Source organism: Fusarium musae, chromosome 2, assembly GCF_019915245.1.
Source record: "Fusarium musae strain F31 chromosome 2, whole genome shotgun sequence".
Classification (NCBI taxonomy): domain Eukaryota; kingdom Fungi; phylum Ascomycota; class Sordariomycetes; order Hypocreales; family Nectriaceae; genus Fusarium; species Fusarium musae.
Window position 1 is genome coordinate 4,111,011 of NC_058388.1, and position 19,084 is coordinate 4,130,094.

The following is a 19,084-nucleotide window of genomic DNA, read 5'->3' on the forward strand; positions in this document are numbered from 1 at the left end:
TCCTGATGGGCACATCAGAAACTGTAACTCTACTCTACCTACTGCACTGCACTCACTGCAAGCCCCCCCCCCCCCTCCAAGAACGGGAGCCCCTCCCCCTCCCTTCCATTTGCATCATACAGTCCGATAAAGATACGTAACCGTGCTGCCTCTCCCCTGTAATAAGTGACGCGTGAACTTGCAGTGTTAGGTTGGTTCGCCTTCCTCACTTGATACATAGCCAAGCAAAGTATGCACTAAATCACACCGGGAATAATCTAACAAGAGCCTCAGATCATGCATTATCACTCAAGTATGAACGAATCTCAATATCAGTATCAGTCAGTATCAGCAAATATGGCCCTTCTAGGGCCTGGTATCGATTCTTCTTCTCATCTATACACTCTCTCGCTAGCAAATATGCCCAGAAGTGGCTGTAGTCCGTCCGTCATACAAAGTAAAGAAAAAAAGAAAAGGGAGTCATACTCAGAACATTGTCCCAAAACATTCCCTAGCTCAAGTCATGTCCATGCGTATATAATCAACTATTGTCGTCGCAGTCGTTGTAATTCGTTGACGAGCCCTTCCAGCTCCGTCACCTTGTTGTCCACTGATCTATACATTCCGATGAATTCCTTGATCGATCCAATCAGACCTGGGAGTCCCTCGCTTCCCGCTTGCTCCTTCAGTCGTTTCCGGGCTGCATCTTCCAGAGACAAGTAGCCCAGCAAGACGGAAAGGTAGCCAAATGCCACGCTCAGCTTCGATTTCTCTACAGAGTCGGCCTATAACATCATTGTCAGTTTCAGATCTATCATCGTCAACGAGCAAGCTTACCTCTAGCATCAAGGCCTGGTTCTGTAAGTACACTGTCACCAGGCCATCCAGTTGCGCCCCGGTGATGTTCTCACGCGCGGGAGCGCAGTGTTCTAGTATATTGATCGTCATACCGAGCACTAGAAGGAGCCCATCATAAGTCTCCTCCTTCAGACGTCGGTTGCTCATAGCGTCCAGGGCCGATTTGAATCCAGAGAGAATGCACTTCGAAAGACTCGACAACAGGATTACATCACTAAAGGCCGCCGCGCCGTGTGTCGTGTTGGACATATTGATCGAGAGCTTGAGAATGGCTACTTCGGTGTTTCCGGGCTTATCTGGCCATTGCTGGAGGTTGTTCTCGAGAATACGCGCCACTTGATGCGATTGCTGCGCAATCCATGTGACTTCATTGGCATCGTTCATCGCCAGGCCTGACTGTGACTCCAGTATTGATATGATAAGAGCAGTCGCTGCATCGGTTTTAGGGTTTGTACTCGTACAATGAGATAGGACAGTCTCAAGATCGTTCTCCACGTCCTTGACAACTACTGATGAGTGCATCGCATCGATTCGTTGGCATACAACGTTCAGCAGTTGAAGTGCAAGAACTTGAGGCGAAAGTTTCTCAGGGCGGCGGCCATACCAAATATTCATTTTCTTGAGCGTAGTCTTGACTTCACTCAGAGAGGCTCTCGTCGTCTTTGCGAGCCTCAGTTTGCCTGACGCGAGTTCATCAATGTCTTCAGGCACCCGTAAAAGGACAGAGAGCATTTGTCCCAATCCATCATCAACAAGCTGTTGCAAGAGGTGGGCTGCAGGGCTGAAATGGAGAAACGAAACGAGAACGGCTGACAAGGCGAATCCGCAAATGATATCCTGTTCTTGGCCAATGTTTGCTGCGACTTTATCGCGAGTTGCGTGATCTCGGAATTGACTGATGAATTCCTTGTTTTGTAGCTTCTGAGAAAGCTCCAGGAGTGCCCCTCTCCTCAATGAAGATGAAGAGCTTCCAGGGGTTCCTATCCGAGCAAGCAGGTCCTCCATCTCATCGGCAAAGCGATTGTTGGCTCCAGCTCTCCGTAGTTCATGAACGCTCTTGATAGCAGGTCGTGTCCCTCCGTCTCCGTCGACATCATCGGAGTCATCCATGGCAAATGGGTCGGCGTTGGCGGGTTCTGCAGGCGTAGCAAGAAGCGCATCCAGCTCTTCTTCCACAGTCATGGGCTTTTCCTGGCTGGGCTCACTGAGCTTCGAGGAAGACTCGGTCAGGATGGATCGAGATTGGCCGTACGTGTACTTGACTCTTCGGCTTTTGAGTGCAACCGTAGTGCGATTTCGGGGTCGTATCGTAGAGTCTTGAGAATAATTCTGGGAGTTGCTTTGCGATTGTTGAGAGGGAGTCGCACCTCCGCTATCTGTACCGCTATTCGGGGCCAACTGTGATTTGGGCTTCTCTTCTTCAGAAGCCGAGTCTTCCGACTCTGAGCTTTCTGCCCGCTGAGCCGCCAACCTGTCAATCAATCGCGGTCGCCGTTTCTTCGGTCTCGGTGATTCATCATCGTGATCCTTGGCCGTCGATTGCGGCGCACTTGAGCTGAGTTTTGAGGTTGGGATATCGGACTTGCTTCGAGGGAGGGGTCTAGATCGAACGTTCGAACCTTTTGGGCTCTTCTTTGAGACCGGTGGTGGTGGAGGAGGGGCGCTGGCTTTGGTCTCATTTTCAGAGGCACCGGCTACAGGTCGCTTTGGTAGTGTAGTCGCAGGCTTCATTTGTTTTGGAGCAGTAGATTTTGTTTCCTCTTCGATTGGTTCGGAAGGCACAGCTTCCAGGCGCTTTCTCTTTCTCGTGTCGGTCGCATCGCGTGATCTTGATTTCTGATCATCTCCGGCTTTCGCGTGAGCGGGTTCATCGGGTCGCTTCTCAACAACGTGCTTTGGCGTTGGTTCAGATGTCGATCTCGGTAGCGACGGTTTTGATGGCTTCGCGATGGATGCGGCAGAGTCGGGGCGGCTGCTCAGAGCAGTGAACGATTCGGTGGGTTTGAATGGCATCGCGTCGCGCATGAAGCGCTTGCGCACAGGTTTGCCATACGTCATCACCTTGCGCGGGACTGACGCTGTCGAGCTATTTCGTGACGCCATAGTGTGCTCAAGTTCTGAGAGCAGAACGCGACGGTTTGAGTGGTGGGTTTATATCATATAATGAGGTTGTTGGAAGTTGAAGGGATAAGCTAAGACGACGATGCAAATGGTTGTGGAGGTAGGTCGCACCCGTTAGTGGCAGGTTCACGCCGGCAAATAAAAGGACAAAGAATGCGGCGCGCTGTCACGGATGCAGTTGCATAGGAAAGGATGATAAAAGGGACTCTGTTGCAAGGAAAGCGAGCACAATAGATGAATAATAAAACTGAAGATCATTCACACTGAATCACTGTCATGGTGGATGGATTGATCAATGAAACCTTGAAAAGGCTACGGCTGCAGTGCCGTGTTTAGCATAAAAGCTTGGGTCACATTTCGGCTGTCAATAGAGAGAGCTAAAAACTGAAGTACATCGTTCAATAGAAGAATATTAGTAGTTAACAAAGAACAATTAAATTGAATTAATTGCATAGAGTGCTTTTCGTTAAATGACTTCCAAAGCGCCACTTCCATCGTTCTCATCTCATCTCGTTATCTATACCATTGGATATTCATTCTCATCTCCACTGTCGCTATCATGAATCCATGCCCATGCCACTGCCATGCAGTGACTAGAGTGAGTGCGGTCTCCTCCGATTTTGCGAGTATCGTAGGGTAGGGTCCAGGCGCCGCCGGCCCATTTGCATCCCCGTTTTAAGCATATGCGAGACCAATACGATTGAGCATAGCAAGCGGGCAAATGCAATGCAATGCAATGCAGGGCTACCGACTTGTCTTATCCTCGAGAGCTCTAGTTGATGCCGAGCTTCTTCTCTCCGCCTTTCAATTCATTCAATCTTATACCTAAACCTCTTTTGTTTTACTCTTCAACCTCTTTCTAGGTTATACCAACGATTGTACTCCGCTCGCCCACTTGGAAATATCTGAGCTTTACTTCAACCCCGCCATCACCACCGCCGACTTCTTACAACAACTCAAACACTAACAACAGCTAACATGGCGGACAAGACTCAAGATACTCACACGACACCCGTCGGTCCCTCATACCGCACTCACCAGCAGAAGCCCAGTGCCACCGTCTCTGTCGACGTCAAGCTAGACAATGTCCATGTTCTGTCGCAGACCCCTCAGCTCATTGCCCTACTGTCGTATGTCCACTTCCCTAATTGGGCCTCCCAAGCCTCGGAGCTGAGAATTGTCCAGGAAAATTCGTAGCAAGGAGACCGAGAGAGCAGACTTCATCTTCTACTCCAACCGAATCATTCGATTGCTAGTTGAGGAGGGTCTCAACCACTTGCCTGTCATTGAGCACACTGTCACTACACCCATTGGCCGAAACTACAATGGTCTCATGTTCCAGGGCAAGATCTGCGGAGTGTCCATCATGAGAGCTGGTGAGGCTATGGAGCAGGGTCTCCGTGACTGCTGCCGCTCTGTTCGTATTGGAAAGATCTTGATCCAGCGTGATGAGGAGACGGCCCAGCCCAAGCTGTTCTACGATAAGCTGCCCGAGGATATTGCTGACCGATGGGTGCTTCTTTTGGATCCTATGTTTGCTACTGGTAAGGCGATATCCCATTTCACATGTCTTTCGTGTCGCAATCCGTCTAACGCAGATATACAGGTGGCTCTGCTACCATGGCGGTTCAAGTTCTCAAGGCCAGGGGCGTCCCTGAGGAGCATATCCTGTTCCTCAACTTGATTGCAAGCCCCGAGGGTGTCAAGAACTTCTCTGCCAAGTTCCCCCGCTTAAGGGTCGTGACAGCTTTCATCGATGAGGTTTGTCACACCGCCTGCATGTACTGTCGCAACGTATTGGCTAACCGGGCATTTCTAGGGCCTCGACGAGAAGAAGTATGGATGCTCAACTCCGATGACACATGATGTGCTGACCAATCAACAGTTATATCGTTCCCGGCCTGGGAGACTTTGGAGACAGATTTTACACCATCTGAGGAAGGAATCATCGCAAAGTTTATATATCCCGAGTCGTAGGCGCATAGAAAGGGGTCGTCGAGTCATGGGTGTAACAAGTCTTGGTATTGATACAAGGCGCATAAAAGAAACGATTAATAGTCATCCTCTCCGTAGTGCTCGTCGTCGTCTTCATCGACCGCCGTTCGGTTACCTCGTCCAGCTCCTGCTCGAGATGTGCCAGTGTAGCCAGGCTCTGCTGCGTTATCCTCCTTGGCGACGGCGTCTACAAGCTGTTAGAGATTGTCAACGGCCTCATAGAAGGAATATTGTAGACTGACCAGCTGCGTCAACCCATTCACCGTAAACGTCAACCGCCGCAGACAGATCTGTCGCAAAGTTAGCACCCAATGCGCCGGAGGAAAGGAGAGTCCGTGGAAGCCGTACAGTTGACCGCGCATTGGAACTTTTGCCCGCAGACACGGCAGTCGAGTTGTCCGACACCAGCCTTCTTGTCGAGCTTGACCGAAACCGAGTTTTCGTGGTTACAGAAGAGGCATGCGAAAGTGGTAGGAAGGGGATCTTTCTGGATTAGTGTGAGCGCAAAAGCCCCAGGGCCCCCCTAAGACAGAGAGAGAATACGAAAATGAAACGACAAGGGATCGGCTTGGAAGACGGACCTTCTTGGGCCCCATGGGCTTACTTGAGGACTTGCGCTTGCCCATGATGTCTGTGAGTTCCGCGATTCGTGCGCGACCGGAACGAGAAGAAACGCGAAACGGGGAAAAAAGATGATAGTGAATTTGCTGATGTCAAGCTTTGGGCTGGGCTAGACTAGGCAGCCCAGGGCAGGCAGTGGGCAGGCAGTCAGTCCCAGTGGAGGAAACAAGGCGCCAGTCAGGGATGTTTCGTTTGGTCCGTTCGTTATCTTATCCGCAGAGAGAAACTGTGTTTGTCGCATTGCACGTGCTCACTGTCTAACAAGCGGGTTTGGGCTCTGTTAGTGCGGCAGTTGGACGGTAGGCGTGTTTCTAGTGCATGCATCAAGCGGGGAGACAAGGCCGATTGCCCCGCCCCCGCCTCCCGGCGACCTCCGTGATTCTATACACAAACGCCGGATTCCGCGAAGGCGATCCTTATCAGACTAGAAGGATGAGGATAAGAGGATAAGCTTGGGAGAGCATTGGTATCAGGATTGCATGGGTGAGTTTAGAGGGCCGTTTGTTCGCTAACGCCGCATCAATGGGTGTGAGTGACCATTGACAGACAAAGACAAGTGTAATTAATAAACGAGAAAACAGTCAGAGACATGAGCAAACAACCAAACCAACCAATAACTAAACAGACAACACAACCTCACTAAGAACGGAAGCATCTTCCTTGCATATTCTCCTGGCCATCACCTTCTACACCGTCACCTTGACCTTCACCTTGAGATTGGGCGCTGACGACTAAACGCAGGGGGATTCTCCTCCGATTTGGCGGGGTAGACATAGCTCCCCTGGCCTGGCTATGACCTAGGCCGGTGGGGATTGAGGCTTGAGACTTCTGAACGTGCCGTCTTATCATGTGGTCTCTTATCAGCGAATCGTCAACTGTCAATTCCATGCTGATAGACGCAGGTCAGTCACTGGCTATCATGACTGCTCCTTGTTGGGAGAGCTCCCCTCTCTTCTCTCATTTACTTGGTAGCTAGCCTGATTACGGCGGCCCGATACTTGAAAGTTATGATTGTATAGGGGCCTTTCCCATTGATCTGCTGACCGTGGAAGGTCACACATGAGGTTAGAGTAGCACAGTTAGGGTAATACGGATCTTGATATCTACAATTTATGTACTATCTGAAGCTCTTGGAAGGTTGGGAATGTGATACAGCTCCCTCCCCCTGTTCATGACGACCCCGTTGTAAGGCATGTGTCACCTTGGATGGCTTTCTCCGACCGCTCTTCCTGTTGTTCCGGTCACTCTCCACGTTTTTCTTTTCCTTCCTTTCTGGAAAGCAAACTCTCTTTCTCTTTCTTTTACTTAAACTGTATTGTATCGACTTGTCTGCAACACATATCGCAACCTCACGTTCGCAACACAGGCTACCCTAGAGATCCGCACTCAACCCCACGTTTACGTCTACGTCTACGTCTACTGCCATCATCATGGCATCTGACGATCAGCAATCCAGCATGCTGGAAGCTCTACAGGAGATTCAGCGCACCCAGGCTCTTCTAGTGAACGCGGTCGAATCGCTTTCTGGTAGATCGATCGAGGAATCAGGTGGAGATGTTGGCAAGAACACCGTCCTTGAGCCAGGTTCTCGTGAAGATGACAATGAGGGCGGAACACCTTCAGTAGAAGTCCCTGCTGCCTCTGGAGGCAAATTGAAAGCTCCTGCGCTTCCCTCACCTGACCAGCGTCAACAGCAAGGATTCACATCGCGTATTATTCTGACGTGAGGATTCCTGTATACAAGCTCCACTAACACCGTTCGCTCACACAAGGTAACTAGGACTTACCCCAAGCAGATTGGAATTAATCCTTTGCCCATGGACTGGGGAAATCAAGACCCCGTTAAGCGTGGCCCTATCGTAGTTTCAAGGGCTGCTTCTACTATTCGACGTCGTAATGGTTCGTCCGTCCGTCCGTCTGTGTCTGTGATGCATGTGTGTTAGTTAGTGTTACTGACTTTCGTAACTTGCGTTTAGCCGTTGGAGGTTTGTTATCCCCCCTGTTACTGATGTCTCCCTTTGTTAACCGTGTTGTCTAGCCCAGTGAGTTATCAACCACCTCTCGTTTCGGGAGAAACCATGCTAAACAGGTTGTTAGTGGTGGTTCGTACTCGATCTACTATGCCCTCGCCGTTGCCAGCAACGAATTGAACGCCGACCACCGGTATGTCTTTTGATCCCGACGCAAAAATCCATAACTAACAGCGTATTCCCAGTCCCGACTTCACCAACACCGAGCCGGCCGCGAACATTGGCCCTTTCCCTCAATGGGGAGACCCCAAGAAGATTGTTGCCATGGACCCCTGGGGACATCTCGCTCCCTGGCTGTTCAAGGACACCATCGAGAAGGACAACGGTATGGATTGTGCTACCAATTGATAAAGTGGTGTTACTGACGGCTTCATTAGTCGATATTCGACCAACCATTGCCATCACCAAGGCTCATATGAAGGTCGGTGTTTGGATCGATTGGAAGAGCAAACAGCTGTCGCTAACCTTCTTATCAGCTTCCTGAACTTGCCGAAAGTGTCAAGGCTGGTCGACTGTGAGTTCGCTCTTCCGTAATCTTCGTAGTACAAGCTGATCTTTGCAGTGTCCCCGATGGCAAGGTTTGCCTGAACGATCAGGGTGAACTGGCTGTCACCAAGTTTGCCGTTGAACCTGTATGTCCGCAACATAAGTAGTCAAAGCAAGTCTAACTTCACACTCTAGGTCTGGTACCTCCCCGGTGTGGCGGAGCGATTCGGTATTGGTAAGTATACAGCCATTGCTTGATGTTGTATAACAACTAATACGACAAAGACGAGGCCACTCTACGACGTTCCCTGTTTGAGCACACAGGAGGAAGTTACCCGGAGGTAAGTAAGCTATGCTTTGGAAGATCTCACTGCTAATACGCTCAAGCTTATCACACGCGGAGACATCAAAGTATTCCTTCCTCCGATTGGTGGTCTCACTGTGTACTGCTTCGGAGATCCAGCCAAGATGTCGGATGAATCGGTTCGACTGTCTCTGCGAATCCACGACGAGGTATGATTCCCCGACTTTGTGTAAGACCCCGAACTCACCGTGTTCTGCAGTGCAACGGTAGCGACGTGTTCGGATCTGATATCTGCACTTGCCGTCCTTACTTGATCTTTGGTATCGAGGAAGCGGTCAAAGAGGCCCAGAATGGTGGCAGTGGTGTTGTCATCTACTTCAGAAAGGAAGGCCGTGCGTTGGGAGAGGTCACCAAGGTAAGCGTTACCTGATCACAACTCACAGAAGCAAATCTAACTATTTCCCTCAGTATTGTAAGGATGAAATCTCTCAAGATTCGGAGAAGCAGCCGTCGTGCAGATCTGGGGTACTAATTCTGGGGTAGTGGTTTACAACGCCCGTAAACGCGGAGCCGATCGCGCATCAGACTATTTCAAGAGGACCGAGAACATTGCAGGTGTCAAAGACATGCGATTCCAGGCTCTCATGCCGGATATCCTGCACTGGCTGGGCATCAAGAAGATTGACAGGATGCTTAGCATGAGCAAGTGAGCGCCTGAGAGTCGAACACGTCGAGGAATTGACAGCTGACATATCTCTAGCATGAAGCATGATGCGATTGTCGGACAAGGGTAAGCTGATGATGAGTCGGTTGTGTTAATTTTTGATGCGAGATTAACATGATTTTAGAATCCCCATTCATGAGAGGGTCGAGCTTCCAGAAGAACTGATACCCGCTGACTCGCGAGTCGAAATTGACGCCAAGATTACAGCTGGTAAGTGAAATGAGAGCCGGCAGACGAGATGAGGCCTCAGCTTCATAAATCAAGACGGAAACTAACGGAGATGAAGGCTACTTTACCACTGGTAAACGTATGACTACCGAAGAGCTCCAGGCGGTCCAGGGAAGAATATGGGAAGAGTGAGTACTATCCAATCCAAGAGCCGTGCAAAGACTGATGACTGTGGCAGCTTCGACCATTAAACGAAACCGGATAGATACGGGCTCAAGCTGTATGTACAGTAGGGACGTGGCGTTGAGGGTCGCGGGGTGCGTCAGCAGCTTCCCAAGTTTGCAGGTTACTGCAGGTCGGTCTGAGCCGTTTTGCGTGGGGGAAGGATGATGATTGCTCAGAATCCATACGATGGCGACGATGCCACGGTACCATTCATCCGTGGTGTTGGGGCTGAGTGTCCCGAACGAGGTACCCGGTCAAGGTGGCAGGTCATACAGGGCAGTTGATGGGTTGGATATAGTGAGAGAAGACCGTTGGGAGCATCCGTTTTCGAGTTTAAGCGCGTCCGGGGGGGAGTTGCTAGCAAGGTTGTGCATGGTGTAGAGGTTGCGAGATTTGAAGATGTAGAGTGACTGACTGACTGACCCTGAGCGAGAGAGTGGAACTCGGAATGGAAGCCTACCATACCCTACTAACGTTTAGTAAGGGGATGATGGGCCAGGATAGATAATTTAGTACCGAATGAATTGAATATCCACCTTTCGAGGCCTGTCCGTAAGGTAGGCTGTTCCCTAATAGAATCGGTGAGGCGGTCACAAGTCACAAGGACCGTTTTTAATGAGTTGTAATTGCATATTTTGCTGACTCCGACACCGTATCCGACTAAAGGAGCATTTACCGAACACCGATACAACCTTAACCTTGTACGGTACGGTATGATAAGGCACCCATGTATGATTGTATGTGTGAGAATGGAGTCGCTTCTGGCTATGTCTGTACACGTGTAGAGCACGTCTTGTGGTCACGAGCATGAGCATGAGCCAAGGGCAAGGGGTCAGTCATTGATGCACGAGGCGGAAGAGATTAATACCCAAGGTACCTAGATAACTCAGTCAGTCGCCTTGAATTGACTCTGATGCTATCAAAAGAAAACCTCCGAAGGTTGCTTACCCCGGCCCGAGAAGACGATCAACGATCCATCACCATGCTATGCTACCTATGCCATGCTATGCCATGCCATGCAGTTCCATGTTGTGCCATGTTTATTGCCGAACTGGGTGGATTAATTGCCCCGGGTGATTAACGTGTACATCAATGATCTCGGCCATGGTTCATTCATGTTCATCAGGTACGAGGTCATCCATAGGTGATGGTCAAGGTAATGATTGTCTAACAGAATGCTCATCATGGTGAATAACTTTCCCCTTCTCAATAGCATCGCATCACACACCCATCATTCTGCTTTGCTTGTAACCCAACCCACATCCAAAGATCCAGCCCCCATCCAGAAACGCTCTCGACTATACACCATCAAAAAGGAGACCGATACGCTAGAGAGCCTTGGCCTAACGGATGGCCTTTCGTTCTACGGAGTACTATCGTTAGTATCCATCCAAGCGAGGGTTGGTTGGTAGTGAATAGTGTCATAGACGCGTCCTGTCTTGTCTTTTTTCGATCGATGCAGTACATGACATATAGAGTTCACTCGGATGCAATGCCAATCCTCAAGATTGATCCCATTCCAAGGAAAACAAACAATAGAACGTTTCGTCTTCCTAAGCGGTATGCATCTTGACGGCCTGTTGGGTAGCAATGCGACAGTAGCTCCGACAGGTATTCCCATAATTTTGCCTTACCGCCAGAAGTGCCCTAGGTCTGCCCATTCCACTATCCACGTTCCGCCGGGCCCGAATAGACGAGTGCCTCAGCAGGGCGAGTCATCACTGGCTTTACAGGCTTGGAGACCCCCGCATATGCCTGCACGGGAAACCCGCCTGCAGTCCCCGGGGCCCGCGTCCCTAGTAGCCAAAAAGGCCCAGGGGGACAAAGACCAGGATTCTGGGCCATACACCAGGAGACACGCACCCAGACCAGCGAGTGAAGATGGGTTGGTGTTGGCAACCAGATGCAGCGATGAGCCGACAAGTGGCAAGCAGATGAGAAAAAAAAAAGACTCTTTGACTATTCTGAGTAGTATGAGCCTGGTCTGGTATCTGGACTGCGGCCTTTTTTTTTTTCGAACACGAATAGAGGACCCCGTCGTTGCGTGATGCCAAAAGAGTCTAACCTTTGAATGGCCGAGTACATGGACAAGATCGTGATGGTACCTGTACCTGTACCGAGAGAGAGAGAGGATCGGAGAAGGAAAAGGTACCCATGTCGGCCAACTCCAAAGCTTGTTATTACTGTAATGATGACCTGCTGTGCAGCGCAACGCACACACGCACGCACACGTCCCCAACGCAATGGCACCCTTGTTTATTACCTTACTTAGCTTACCCGCCTGGTCTAACCGCAGCAGTGGTAGCTCTACCACATGTACACGAGGAGGTGGTTGATGTGTGTGGATGTAGATGTGGATGTGGATGTGGATGCCTTGATATTTGTCTCTATGTATACATATTCGAGCTACTGCCAGCTCTTCCCGTCCATTCAAAGTCTCTTTCACTTTCTTGTTATTCTTCTCAAATGTGAAACCATCTTTCCAACTTACCTATTTTAATGCACATACAACTTTCAACCTTCAACGAGCAACACATCTAACACATACACACAATGGCCTCTTACATACGAGACAGTCGCAGTTCGGTGAGAGCTCATAGGCGAGACTCGTCGTCATCCTCATCCTCAAACACAAACTCCAACCGCACAAGACCACGACTTCTTCGCTCTAGTGCCACGGAACCTTCAATCACTGCTTCAAATGCCATCAGTGGTTCATTCGCTGGCCCTGGCTCACCACACAGAGCAACTGATCTCCTCAACCGTGTTGCCGTCTACTCGCCATCTTCAGAAGCCACAACTCCAGGTTCAGTCTCACGCCACGCCGAGCCCATCTCAATCTGCCGTGATGACCGAGAGCACTCGCCCTCCAGCAGCCCAGGAAGCCAATCCGTCGTGATGGTCGACTCACCATCTGGTACGTCTCACATCCACGTCCCTATACCAGTCAACACTAACATCAGTTAAGGTTATTACTTTAGCTTTCCTAGCTTTGAGGAGTGGAACAGGGATAACCAAGAGGATATGAACAAGGATTCGGATGATTGAGATGTGACGGGAAAGAGGGTGAGAGGAACCAAATGGCCTCAAACCGAAAAGGGAAAACAACATGACTACGACAGAGCGACCTCAACAGAAAAGTCGCTCATCCAGCACGGCCACACTCTCAACGAGATGGTAGAGGCCTTCGCTGACGGCTCAAAGAGGAGCAAGTGACAGCGAGGCCATTGGAACCAAGGGATCAGAAACGCATCGTCGACCAACAACCACAACCACAATCACACCGGCCGTTTTACCAATATGAGACTGGAATAAACGAGGTTGTGGCTGGCTGATTGCGCCCTAGGACTAGGCTGGGTGGATAGAGGTGAAAGGCTTCTTGGTAGAAGAGAAGCGGACGCTGAAATCGAGCTGTACACGATGAATGAATGAGGAATAGCTGCACCTTTTTAGAAAGGTGGAGTGCAAGGGGGACCAACAACATAGCACAACAGAGCAGAACAGACGGTCTGGGTGAATCTCAGGACCCATTCATGGACAGAAAGCAAGACGCTTAGATCCAGTTGGACGAGGTCTGCCAAAACACAAAGAAAACAGATAAAAATTATACACATCTCCCTGAAACATTCCCTAATTCATAAGTGGTAATCAATCTTGTTGTCAAATGTGATGGAACAGCATAAACTATGACATACTTTGGTTGTCGGTTCCTTGAATAGAGACTCAAATGACAGCATCCATCGTAAGCAGAGAGTCTTGCGCCTTGGTAGGACAAGAGTCGTCCACGCGGGTCAAGGCGCTAAGCTCAGGCTTGAAAAGAGACCATTGTGGCTGTGGCTGGCTGGACTGTGGCTAGGTACCTAGCTCCATGGAACCTGGAAGTGCTTCTGGTACGTACCATGCAGCAGGGATATTTCAGACGGAAGGCACGTGATGTGGTTGTTCTTGCCCTCCGATCCATTATTTTTCGATCCCACAAAGCTTTAGCGCCGGAAGAACAATTGGACCGCACTTTTCGATCAACCTGTCGCTTAAGCTGCTGCACACAAAGATCGAAATTATTTCGCCCCTCCAACCACTCTCTCACCAGTACCATCTCTCCAACGGTTCACACACAAGCCAGCAAACATGGCGGTTGGAAAGTGAGCATCACCCACGACGACAGGCATACGATGAACACAATGGACTTACGCGTTATTTCAGGAACAAGAGACTCTCCAAGGGCAAGAAGGGCCTCAAGAAGAAGACGGTCGACCCCTTCTCCCGAAAGGACTGGTACTCAATCAAGGTTGGTTATCACGAAACGCGCACAACAACAATTCCCGACTAACTCGTTTACAAAGGCCCCTAACCCCTTCAACGTTCGAGAGTGAGTGACGACCGCGAAACGAATCTGCAAAAAAAAAGTTTGTGGGACATGGGAGATTAACAAATTTTGCAGTGTCGGCAAGACCCTCGTGAACCGAACCACCGGTCTCAAGAACGCCAACGACGCTCTCAAGGGCCGTATCCTCGAGGTCTCCCTCGCCGATCTCCAGAAGGATGAGGACCACTCTTTCCGCAAGGTCCGCCTCCGCGTCGACGAGGTCCAGGGCAAGAACTGCTTGACTGCTTTCCACGGCCTCGACTTCACCTCCGACAAGCTCCGATCCCTGGTGCGAAAGTGGCAGACCCTCATCGAGGCCAACGTCACTGTCAAGACTACCGACGACTACCTCATCCGCCTCTTCGCCATCGCTTTCACTAAGCGACGACCCAACCAGGTCAAGAAGACCACCTACGCTGCCTCTTCTCAGATTCGTGCCATCCGACGCAAGATGACCGACATCATCCAGCGTGAGGCCTCAAGCTGCACCCTCACCCAGCTTACCTCCAAGCTCATTCCCGAGGTCATTGGCCGCGAGATTGAGAAGTCCACCCAGGGCATCTACCCTCTCCAGAACGTGAGTAGAATCTTTGTCCCTCGGTCACACATGAATCTGTAGGTCTAACAATTCACAGGTCCACATCCGAAAGGTTAAGCTGCTCAAGGCCCCCAAGTTCGATCTTGGTGCCTTGATGGCTCTGCACGGCGAGTCTGGCACTGATGACCAGGGCCAGAAGGTTGAGCGGGAGTTCAAGGAGCGTGTCCTGGAGGAGGTTTAAAAGGATTATTTTGGCAGGTTGGCGCGGGGTAGGCAATAGGGGCCTCGCGGCTAATAAACTCATCCCTACCAAATTGTTTCGGTCATCGCAAATGGCGTAGCATCACAAGAGGAGCTCCGGGGATTGGGTTCATGTTCCTTTGAATGAATGGTAAAAAAAAACGTTCGGTCAACACGGCGAATGAATTATGACGTGTGACTTGCTTGTTCGGACATTGGATGCTGTGGTGACTTGACGCTGGTCGTGAGGGACGTTTTGAGATGAGAGCCGTAGAAGAATGCTAAGCTGATACCCTATCTACCCAACATTACAGTTTCACTCCAAGGTGCTCAGTATTGTGTCAGTGTGTGTATGAAATCTAATGTGTGTGTCTATCTATTGAACGTAGGGTAATATTACAGAGGCGATGAAAATATTGTCCAGCATTCGCCCCAATTAGTGGGACAAGACCCATGATACTCAATTCACCTGCGTCACTCGGACTTTTGGAGAAACTCGACGACAGCTAACGATTGTCAGTGTCTATCCAAAACTTTGGCTGCATCAATCGGGCACTCACCTTGTCTGAACGCTTCAGGTTGCTCTGAAATGAGCCAGTGACCAGCATCAATATCAACAAGTCGAAACTTGGGGAAGAATTGGCCAATCAGAGGGAGCACGTCATCGGGAACATACTTGCTCTGGGTACCTCGAACAAACAGAGCAGGTTTCACAAACCGAACCTCATTGGGGTTCTTGTAAGGAAAATCTCCGAGGTTGTCCAGTGCCTTTCCAAGAGTGTCAAGAGGGATGCGGAACTTGCGCACCTTCTCGCCCTCAGGTAGGTACATGTTGCCGAGAAGAAATTGCCGAATGGGAAGAGACTCTTCATACTCGCTGAGGATCTTGTCGGCTTCGGCTTGGCGTGTGACACCGGCTTCCTGGATCTTCTTCATGGCGCGGACATACTTGGGGAAGTCTCTGCTGAGTGAGACGTCCACGGGGGCATTATCGACGGAGACGATATCGGCCACAAGTTCAGGAGAGCGGAGTGCAAGAGCCATTGAAGTTTTGGCTCCCCTGTGGTTGTCAGTTTCTTCGTGTTGGCTGTTGTGAAGTAACGGCTACTCACATCGAGTGTCCAATGAGACTTGTTTCCTTCAAACCATGACCCTCAATGAACTCAGCTACATCCTGGGCCATGGCATTGTAATCGTGCTTGTTGCTGTGAGGTGACTCGCCATGGTTTCTGAGATCCTGTGAACTAATATTGAGTCTCTATCAACCTTTCAGAACCGTTGACCGTTTACTTACCAAAGCATAAACATATCTTCCCAGGTCTCGGGCCAAAGCTCTGTTTTGACATTAGTTCAAACTCCCACAAGTCACGAAAAAGACCAACTAACTTGCTGATCGCTCGGTTATTCTTCTTTGATCCGAAAAGTCCGTGGAGGAACAAAATTGGAGAGTTCCTCTTGTCATATTTTGGTTGTGAGGGTTCATGTAAATCGTACACCAATGGCCCAACAGCCTGCGAGTAAAATCTCGTGCTTGGGACTGAAGCCCGTGGACACTGGCGCCCTACCGTCAGGACTGCAGTCGTAGCTATCCTTCGCAAAGACAACATGGTTCTTGACACGGCAAATCTTGGAGTTGTTGAGCAAAGAGCCAATTACGTAGATCTTAAAATTGCCATTTTGGGTAAAGCTAGGTCGATTCGCACCGTTTTACTGCATACTTGCATATCTAATCTTCAAGCACTATGATGTCACCTTTCCTTCTTCAGCATTTGAGCTTGCCAATAACGTAAACATCCAGTGAGAAACAAACAAAATATCGCGAACAACTTGGACCAAGAAAGAGATTGAAAGAAACGACAACTCCAGAAACAATGGACTGGGATTCAATATGCGGCCTAGTCAGACGCTCAAAAAAAGACCAATAGGAAAGGCATGGTATGAGAGTGTACAAAGTTGGAGAAACATGTTCAAGGAAATATCTTGGTGAGAAGAGAGTGTATGGTTGGACAGCTTAGCTGTCCCAGATGGCACCATAAGCTGGCACGCCGCGCGTCTCCAGGCCGTACACGACCTTTTTGGTGATCTTCTCGTTGGCTATTATTATCACAGCTTCGGCGTCGAAGCTCTTGGCTAGGTTATAGCCCATTTGCACAAGGTCTGGTCGGCCTTGAGTCTTCGTATTCCAGATCACAGCGTCCGGAATAGCGTCTCGAACCTGGCCAACAAGCTCTTTGCCGAACGACTCTTCTGGTCGTGATGTAGACCAAATCAGCTGTGTAGGGCATGTTTGATGGACAATGTGGCCTAGTAGCGGTCCAATCCCGGATCCTGTGGCGACAACGACGATTCTGTTGAAGAGCGTTGCGATACGCATCACACCACATGTTGGCACACCACGTACCCAAATGGAACTGGGAGGGTTTTGTATACAAGAACGAGTCCAGTCGCCGGCATTGGAGACAACCAACGAGTAACCCTTAGCATGTTGATTAGGCTGCGGGTTGGGGATGGTTGCAAAAGAGTGCCATTCGATCAAGGGTCGTCGAGATAAGCGGGTGAAAGTACCATTCACGGGAACGGTATAGTCGAAATGCAGGCGAACTGCATGGTCAGAAAGCACTTCGGCCTCGACTGGAACCTTGCGCAGGAAAAACCATGAAGAGGCAATGCTGAGTGTGGCCACCACCAAGAGCCAGAAGTCTGGAGTCTTAACGGCGGCGATCCCTAGTCCTTGGTGTTGAGGCCGGGAGTCGTTGATCGCCAGAATTGTCCGAGCCCAAAATAGACCCAATGATGTCCAACCGGCAAAACGATGGAAACGCTCAAAGAAGTTGTGGTACTGCTTCCGGAAAGAGGGCCATGCTGTAGCCACCATGGAACATAACAGCCCGCATAGAGCCCACGATACGACCTGTGTCGCCAAGGACCCAATCGCGTGACCCTCGCAGAAACCTGCATTGCAGAGTGTTCCACGTACCGTCGAGATAACCAGCCAGGCCGTGGCACAGACTCCCGCACCCGAGTGCACACCACCCAGGTGATATATCTTGGCACAGCGTTTCCTGATCCCGAGCGGCAAATGTTTTGGTACTGAGCAGAAGATGGTATACAGGATATTGATCACCGCGTCTTGTCGTACAAGTACTGCGATCACAAGGTTGATGGCAGTGATGATACCAAGCCATTCTGCCTTGAGCTGCAGAGCGACCACGCAGATTAATGCTGCCAAGTTTAGTAGTCCTATGAGACTGAATAGGGTGCGGTAAGCGATGAAGATCCTATGTCTTAGACCTCTGAGGGGTCGTGCCAGCGTCTTATCAGGCAGACCACGCTCAAGATCAATCTTCTCGGTCAGAGTCGACAGAGAGGACATGGACGATTGGGACTTGAGTTCGACATGGTTGTCATGGACTCCTTCTTTCTCGTATGGTTGCGTTGCAACACTCTGCTTCGCCAAGGCCAATGCCCTGAGTTTTCCCTTGTCGACTTTGCCATTTGGTGTTGAGGGCAATTCATCGAGGAGGTGGAGGTGTGTAGGAACGGCATAGTAGGGCTGGTGTTGCTGTACATGCTTGATGGTGGTGGTTGCATCGCATCGGCGCGGGGTGGTAAACCCATGTATCTCTCCGTCGATCAGCAGCGCTGCCGCCCGAGACACGCCTGGGGCCGAAGCTAGGGATGCTGAGATGCCGTCTAGCTCCACGCGGAAACCCTGAATTGAGGTCAGATCATGGCGAATGCATTTAGGGACTTTTGATGTACCTTTACTTTGACTTGATCGTCGACTCGGCCGAGAATATCGACTGAACCATCGGCTCTCCAGCGACAAAGGTCACCAGTGTTGTACATCGTTGATCTAGAATGTTAGCTCTGGCACTATCTAAGAAAGCGAGATACCTTACCCGTCATTGGCAAATGGATCTGGCTTGTACTTCTCCGCCGTCTTTTCACCTAGGCCGATGTAGCCTCTGGAAACTCCACGGCCGCCTGCCCACATCACTCCCGTGGCACCCATCGGCACAGGCTCACCTAGGTCGTTGAGGATATATACTCTGTTATTGGGAGTCGGTCGACCGATTGACAATTCTTGTCCAACGACATGTTGATGCATGGTATTCACGATCGTCGTTTCGGTAGGACCGCAGCAATTCCAATATGTGCCGTGACTTGCCCACAAATCGGCAAGACTACGCTGGTCAGTCACTGTCGGAAGCTATGCTCAGTTGAGTAATCACCTTCTTGTAGTTGGTTCGCCGGCTGTAGCCACTGTTTTTATCCTGGGATATTGTGTAGGGTGATATTTGGAGAGGATTGTTGGTGTGCAGATGAGGACATCAATCTATTTCCGTGTAAGTCGGAGCCTGGCAATCGAGTGATTTAGCCGCCACGAACCTGTTGCAGAGTTGGTTCCCAATTGGAACCTCGGAGA

General features: G+C 50.2%; 8 protein-coding genes across 8 annotated transcripts; 4 read left to right on the forward strand and 4 right to left on the reverse strand.

Moving 5' to 3' along the window:
* Window positions 1–524: 524 nt before the first annotated feature.
* Window positions 525–2,940, reverse strand: J7337_003162 (uncharacterized protein; the record flags this gene model as incomplete). The annotated part of the gene is made up of 2 exons (XM_044820880.1): window positions 525–764; window positions 817–2,940. The coding sequence occupies 2 exons, from the start codon at window positions 2,938–2,940 to the stop codon at window positions 525–527; spliced, it is 2,364 nt and encodes a 787-aa protein (XP_044685180.1).
* A 996-nt stretch (window positions 2,941–3,936) lies between these two features.
* Window positions 3,937–4,824, forward strand: FUR1 (Uracil phosphoribosyltransferase, synthesizes UMP from uracil; the record flags this gene model as incomplete). The annotated part of the gene is made up of 3 exons (XM_044820881.1): window positions 3,937–4,088; window positions 4,144–4,502; window positions 4,565–4,824. The coding sequence occupies 3 exons, from the start codon at window positions 3,937–3,939 to the stop codon at window positions 4,822–4,824; spliced, it is 771 nt and encodes a 256-aa protein (XP_044685181.1).
* A 185-nt stretch (window positions 4,825–5,009) lies between these two features.
* J7337_003164 (uncharacterized protein) lies at window positions 5,010–5,579 on the reverse strand (the record flags this gene model as incomplete). The annotated part of the gene is made up of 4 exons (XM_044820882.1): window positions 5,010–5,140; window positions 5,196–5,243; window positions 5,302–5,476; window positions 5,535–5,579. 4 exons carry the CDS (start codon window positions 5,577–5,579, stop codon window positions 5,010–5,012), a joined length of 399 nt encoding a protein of 132 aa, XP_044685182.1.
* Window positions 5,580–7,004: 1,425 nt separating this feature from the next.
* On the forward strand, window positions 7,005–9,104 carry URG1 (Uracil-regulated protein 1; the record flags this gene model as incomplete). Its single annotated transcript, XM_044820883.1, has 12 exons — window positions 7,005–7,297; window positions 7,355–7,477; window positions 7,672–7,737; window positions 7,790–7,929; window positions 7,982–8,025; window positions 8,081–8,118; window positions 8,167–8,236; window positions 8,286–8,325; window positions 8,376–8,431; window positions 8,478–8,603; window positions 8,654–8,809; window positions 8,913–9,104. The coding sequence occupies 12 exons, from the start codon at window positions 7,005–7,007 to the stop codon at window positions 9,102–9,104; spliced, it is 1,344 nt and encodes a 447-aa protein (XP_044685183.1).
* Window positions 9,105–12,064: 2,960 nt separating this feature from the next.
* On the forward strand, window positions 12,065–12,559 carry J7337_003166 (uncharacterized protein; the record flags this gene model as incomplete). Its single annotated transcript, XM_044820884.1, has 2 exons — window positions 12,065–12,428; window positions 12,480–12,559. 2 exons carry the CDS (start codon window positions 12,065–12,067, stop codon window positions 12,557–12,559), a joined length of 444 nt encoding a protein of 147 aa, XP_044685184.1.
* Window positions 12,560–13,639: 1,080 nt separating this feature from the next.
* Window positions 13,640–14,656, forward strand: RPS1 (ribosomal 40S subunit protein S1B; the record flags this gene model as incomplete). Its single annotated transcript, XM_044820885.1, has 5 exons — window positions 13,640–13,653; window positions 13,715–13,799; window positions 13,855–13,880; window positions 13,953–14,454; window positions 14,513–14,656. The coding sequence occupies 5 exons, from the start codon at window positions 13,640–13,642 to the stop codon at window positions 14,654–14,656; spliced, it is 771 nt and encodes a 256-aa protein (XP_044685185.1).
* A 473-nt stretch (window positions 14,657–15,129) lies between these two features.
* On the reverse strand, window positions 15,130–15,838 carry J7337_003168 (uncharacterized protein; the record flags this gene model as incomplete). Its single annotated transcript, XM_044820886.1, has 3 exons — window positions 15,130–15,161; window positions 15,216–15,715; window positions 15,768–15,838. The coding sequence occupies 3 exons, from the start codon at window positions 15,836–15,838 to the stop codon at window positions 15,130–15,132; spliced, it is 603 nt and encodes a 200-aa protein (XP_044685186.1).
* Window positions 15,839–16,666: 828 nt separating this feature from the next.
* Window positions 16,667–18,766, reverse strand: J7337_003169 (uncharacterized protein; the record flags this gene model as incomplete). The annotated part of the gene is made up of 3 exons (XM_044820887.1): window positions 16,667–18,367; window positions 18,418–18,511; window positions 18,558–18,766. The coding sequence occupies 3 exons, from the start codon at window positions 18,764–18,766 to the stop codon at window positions 16,667–16,669; spliced, it is 2,004 nt and encodes a 667-aa protein (XP_044685187.1).
* Window positions 18,767–19,084: the final 318 nt, after the last annotated feature.